Source organism: Rhinolophus ferrumequinum, chromosome 9 (assembly GCF_004115265.2).
Source record: "Rhinolophus ferrumequinum isolate MPI-CBG mRhiFer1 chromosome 9, mRhiFer1_v1.p, whole genome shotgun sequence".
NCBI lineage: Eukaryota > Metazoa > Chordata > Mammalia > Chiroptera > Rhinolophidae > Rhinolophus > Rhinolophus ferrumequinum.
In genome coordinates this window covers 47,936,690-47,942,812 of record NC_046292.1, presented here as the reverse complement: position 1 = coordinate 47,942,812, position 6,123 = coordinate 47,936,690, and the positions used below count along the sequence as shown (strand labels likewise).

Here is a 6,123-nt window from a genome sequence, read left to right as displayed (position 1 = left end):
AAGGGTACCTATTTTGTGTTTGCCTTAGTGTGAGAAAGGGTATTAACACAGCCACGTTTTCAAGTTCTAAGAAAGTAGGAAGCCTGTCAGGAGAATGGAAAGCAAAATGAATTCAGAGCTGATTGCAATCACAGATTGTGAGGACAGGTAGGGATCTTAAGAGACCATCCAAACTACTCTTTCCATGTAAGAATGAAGGAACTATGCGTGTGGCAGTCGAAAGAAAACCAAGAAGAGCTGTCCCTTGAATTTTACGTTTGTCAAAATATTTTCAAGAAAACTTTAATTTTTTACAAAATCATTGAGGGACACATTGGTTTGTTGAAAAACAATCAGAAATTGATTTTTTTAGGCCATTGAGCATGAAACAAGCATCATCTTTCAAAGACCACAGAAAAGGTCTTTTATTGGTGTCACCCAAGAAAGGCTCTCCGTGCTGGGCCATCTCAGAAACAGCAAACGTGGTTGAGACATACTGAGTGACCTGATGCTGCTATAACTGTTTATTTTGCTGGAAGGGAGAGAAAAGGGAAGGCTGGAAGAGTAGAGAGAGTATGGAACCAAGGAGCAGACCATTTTCCACTTCCTATAACCTTTCCCCAAAACTCCAAAGGCAATGATGACACTGAAGTCACTCCCAGGAATAGTAAAGGACCCTTCCTGGGGATAATCATGATACATGAAGAGGGATATTCATTTTTAAGGCAACAGGAATAAATTTCATTGTCCTTTCCAGAGGAGAGCAAGAATTATACAAGGTGGCCGCCAAGTCTGGAAACCAAGCAAATCCTTAATAAATGGTTTATTGATATTACTATACAGAAATAGTATTATCCATATTTCTAGACTTAATGGCCACCCTACAGAAAGAATCTTTGGAACAGGGGGGAAAAAAGGAAGATTTTGTTTTGTCATAATTGTAAAGCTGTCGTACTTAGTCCAGGCACAGCTAGTGCAACATGTTCCCTCAACCTCCCAGGCTCCATGGCTTTCACCAGCTATTTATAATATGCTTGGGTCAGTCACAGGAGGAAAACACTCTCAGCATCAACATTTAGCAGCACTTTCAAAATACAGTTTTTCTGTCTTGAATAAAAAGCTACACTATTCTTTTAGTCCAGTAATTCCATATGGTCTTATTAAACCTATACATAAGATATTATCTTTTAACACTTCTGAAGGTGAACATTTCTTCTTTTTTTTGGAGGATTTCCCAAAGACTCTGAGAATTTTATTTTTCCACAATAAAAGAAAGGAGCAGTGTCCACCTATGAGAGTCTGACCAGCACTTTACGTAGACGCTCTGCATAGCTCAGTTCCTGGTGCGTGAAGTGATTTGACATCGTCCTCTAGCTTTCAGTCTTAGAAAGGCATTTCAGAGGGATGAAAACAGTAACTATCTGTATTACTTACTAGCCTAGGAAGGGAGAAAACAGATGTCAAAAAATACAGTTTAATAAAAATAGCAGAAGCCAAATCTGTTCAATCCAGGATGTCTGAAAAGGAGAGTCTACGGAATGTGTTTGCAGAAAAGAAGGTGTCACTGCAAACAGGAAAAGTGAATTGTGGACACAGTCCAAGTCAAAGAAGTGACCACTGAGAGCAACTGGCTTCAATCCGTTGTCACCAAAGGGACACATCCCAGAGAACATGGGACAAAGCCCAGGCTACAACCCTTGGCATTCTCAGGCCAGCTGGGGCTATGGTTCAACAGCCTTTAGGGGATGGAGAGAACCAGAGACCACCACCATCACTGTAAAAAGGCTACTGTGGCAACCACAGGACTGTCAAAAATCAGCTAGCGCTGGGGTTAGACACCGCTGAAGTCCAGCCTGCACTTGCTTTCTTGTGAAGGGCTTGAGACAGGTGCAGAGACATCTTAAACATGTGTAGGTCACCCTTCCTTTGAAAGGCAGAGAAGAGCCTCTTCATCAACTCTTTCTACTCATTAGTTTTCATATCAGTTCACCATTTAAACTAGAAAAGATGTTGCAGACTATCTCCACTAGCTTCTAATTGGGGCACAGCACCAGTACTACACATACAATTGAAAGAATGACCGCATCTTCCTAGTTCTTCCACTGGGCGGGCTCAGTATGCTTCTTTGGACTGAATAGGTGTGATCTTGTTCGAGAAAAGCGTGTAAACATAAGGCCAGATTTTGTTAGTCTCCGTTCCAGAAAATTGGTGGAGCACGCCTCGGCTCCTGCAAAACAAAGTCCAACACAACAAAAGGCATTTTAGATTTCCTTTTAACACAATATTAGGGCGGATGAAGATCCTGGGTATAACGCAAGCATGATCTCATGGTCTCTATTACACAATGCTACGTGCCAAACAGCCCCTTCAAATGTATTAACACCCCCGCCCCATTGGGGATAGCTAAATAAATCATAGCTTTTGCAATTCTGGCATACTTGTCATGATGCCACCTTTTCTTCGACATCACTCTTTGGGGACAATCACAAATCTGCCTCACTACACACTTGAAAATCAAATCATTGACAAAATTTGGTACTGTAAAACGTTTATTACTTGCCATGATCATGAAATACGGGATGAATCATAATAATCTGATTAGGAACCTTTGATTGAAAGGCTTGCTAAACTATTTGAGGGCTACAGGTCAAAAGGGGATTATAGCAGAGGCTGCAAACTGCTGTCCTGAGTGCCGTCTGCATGTGGGTTTGGTTTGGCTGCATGCTGCTGAAAGTTTTGAATTAAATAAATTAATTTGTTGCCAATATAAAAATTGGGATTTTTTTTTTTTTCTGCACAGCAAGCCAGATTTCTGCTTCTCTTGAAAGACAGAGATCACTGGTCATATTGTGCCTGACTGCCCCGTGTTGACAATTGGCAGGAGCAGCAGAAGAGCTCAGTTGCAACACCTGCCTGGCCCTTCCAGCCATCTGAATTTGCAATCTGCAGCTTACAGTGTTAGCTTTTGTTAAACTCCTAGACACATGTAGGCCAGAAAGTCCCTTCTAATATACTATCCAAATAAGACATGTGGGATGTCAAAATGGAAACAATTATTTCGGCCACTTAAAAAGCAAAATGAAAGTAAGTCTAGGTGCAATTTACTACCAAACAGACAGAGACAATCAGGTTTCAGAGCTTATAAGGTTTCAGCATGAAAGTACGGGGTCTTATCCCTACAAACAACTGGAGCATTTCATCTGACCTCTGGCGCTGTGCTGGGCCTTTGGGGCTTATCTGGCCGATAGAAACACTACCTACCCTACATCAGCCCAAGGCCCTTCCCACCAGTCTCCACACCTTCCTTGGGGGCCAGCTGCCATGAAAACGCTGAAGCACACTCACTTGTATAATTCGATGACTGGCTTTGCCACATCCTTGTACTGTCGTAGTCTGGCCGCAACTGCTTCAGGTTTATCATCCTCCTGCTGGACTAATGGTTCACCCGTGACATCATCAATCCCCTACAAATACCAGAGAAACCAGTTAATACGGGCAACAGTTGGGCCACTCCACAGGTAAAAACTTTCCTGTGCAAAAAGCACATGTTCACCTTTGATTCCTACCACACAATGAGTTAGGCCTGGGTAACAATGGTTATGGTGGAGGTACTTGGAAAAAAAAATAGCACTCTTAACAGCATGTTAACTTTATTTCATAAGAACAGACATTAGACCTTTATTAACTTCTCGGGCCTTTCCACACATGTTCCAGCGCTGTTGATCAATGATACCTTCAACTCACAGCTTCAGTTCCAATACAGCCTCCCCCGGCAACAAGCAACCGTTAGACGACGTCACTCTGGCCCTCGGCTTCTTCCTAAAACTGACTTTCTTTCTAAAGCCTGAGTTCTTAATATAGAAAACAACATGTCTCAAAGAACCAACTGGAATACTTAGGAAAACACTAATCTAGGAGAAGGTAATTCAGTCCTGTCTCTGCTAACTCTCAAATTCTATCCTGTAGCTTTTCTGAGATTAATCTACTCAGGTTATTTTATTAAATCGAATAATAAGTTATGTAAGCGTGAATTAAAATAGGCATGAACCATTGATACACAATAATCAGGAACAAACAATCTGAGAACTGAAAAACTGCAATTGGAAATAAAGACAAAACAGATTTTCAATGTATTTTAGCCTCCTCAGGAACCATGCTTCTAAATAGCAAATTGGATGGATCAGAATTTTGCCTCCCATTGTCCATGGTTATTACCCACCAGGGAAGATAGTCAAAAGAAATAAATCTGTCAAAAGGCAGGCTAGAGCAGAACCAAAGTCCCAGTCAACTCAATTGAAAAATCAGAAACTGGCTATAAATTTGAAACGCACTAAAATTCCATTACAGCTCAGAGCTTTGGGTACATAACTTACACTTACGATTTATTGGTGAGCCACACAATTATCACATGTGAATCCCATGGCTGTTACCCTGACATAACAGGAGAGATGGGGATGAGAGAAGCTGTTCATCACCCACTCCCCTCCTTTATTTTACTTATGGCTGCAAAGCTCAGAAGTCATCTTCAGGACTTGAGAGGACCATCCAGAAAGAGCAGAAGGATGCTAGGGCAACAGCATCGGCTGGTGGAGTTGGCCCAGACAAGCACTTTCACTGCTGCCTTTGGAAATAGCATAAGTAGCATTATAACTGCAGGTGCTTTTAGGAAACCCCCGTCTTTGGAAAGCAAGTCAGTATTAAAGCTTCTCAAACTTTATGAGAATCTTTACAAAAGCAGGTCTAGGCACACCAAAATGTGAAGCATCTGTGCTGGACATCAGTGCATATGCAGAACTCTCTTTTTATCCCCATTCATTTTTCTTCTTTTTTCCTGTACTAGCTTCTTGGGATGGAAAAGAGAAAAGATCTAATAAAGGGATTCAAGAACCACTTACATTTTAAAAGGAAGACTTCAAAAGGCATTTAGTGCTCAGCCAAAATGAAAAAAACATTGAAACTTAACTGAACCTATGGCACCCAGGAGCTGGGAAGGCATCCTTAATGGTGGCTGCCAGGTTGCTTTTTGAAAAGACTTAATATTGCATATTCGTAATCAAAATGAGAGTACCATTTTTCCCAGATCCCAACCAGCAATCAACGTTATAAACTTTAATTTGCATTCCCTGACTACTAGTGAATGAAAATTTTAAATATTTGTTGGCTAAGTACATTTGCTTTTTTTTTGAACAGTCTTCATATCTGTTACCCACTTGTCCATGGAAATATTTTGCCTCTTTCTGGTCAGTCTGTGAGAGTATGTTGGGCATTCTTACTTGTACATGAGGTGGATTGAAGTCCAGGTTATAGACCCTCCCACTAGGTAGGTGGATCCAACGTCGGCTGAGCCGATCTTTGAGTGTTTCAAATGGAATGTTCAGAGTGATCACTATATCCAGGTCACAGATTCTGTCCAGGGCTTCCGCCTGAACTAATGTCCTAGGAAAACCTAAATGCCAAAAACAAAACATATCAAATGCAAGACATTTCTCAGTTCCCATTAGTTGTTGAAATATTATCTACCTCCAAAATTGAATATTAGAAGAAAATATGCTACTTTATCATGTGGTTCCAGCATTTGTAATATTCAAAGGGTAAGGAGTTACATACTAAAAGTAGAGTGCACGAACTAAAGATTGCTGGACTAGTCCCAGCTCCAGCCTCGGCTTTGCTCTTAACTACCTGTGCGACCTTGGGCAAGTGACAGCACCTCCATGTCCTCTTCTGTTCAAGAAGCAAAGGGTCAGAATTTGTGTCCTTTCTGCTATAAAACTTTATATTATTCTTAGGTTACTACACGTACATGCACCACACACACACACACACACACACACACACACACACACACACGAAGGTCTGACAGTTAAGTTCGTGAACTTGTTGCAAGGATGCTTCTAACCTTTTTTGATATCAGAGGGATTATTCATTATGAATTTGTACCAACTAGACAAGCAGTTAACCAAGTTTACTATTTGCAAGTGCTGAAAAGGCTACGTGAAAAAGTTAGACGACCTGAACTTTTTGCCAATAATTCATGGCTCTTGCATCACGACAATGCACCAGCTCACACAGCACTGTCTGTGAGGGTTTTTTAGCCAATAAACAAATAACTGTATTGGAACACCCTCCCTACTCACCTGATCTGGC

General features: G+C 41.2%; 1 protein-coding gene across 6 annotated transcripts in view; it reads right to left on the bottom strand.

Annotated features, from left to right (window-relative positions):
- Positions 1–824: 824 nt before the first annotated feature.
- The window catches only part of AK4 (adenylate kinase 4), a 72,880-nt gene continuing 67,581 nt past the window's right edge, over positions 825–6,123 (bottom strand). For all 6 annotated transcript variants that reach the window (XM_033114627.1, XM_033114628.1, XM_033114629.1 and 3 more), the window contains 3 exons: positions 5,253–5,425; positions 3,325–3,443; positions 825–2,206 (listed from right to left, as the gene is read on the bottom strand). In XM_033114627.1, coding sequence (XP_032970518.1) covers positions 2,092–2,206; positions 3,325–3,443; positions 5,253–5,425 — 407 coding nt within the window. In that variant the 3' untranslated portion in view covers positions 825–2,091. The remainder of the gene's footprint in view (positions 2,207–3,324; positions 3,444–5,252; positions 5,426–6,123) is intronic.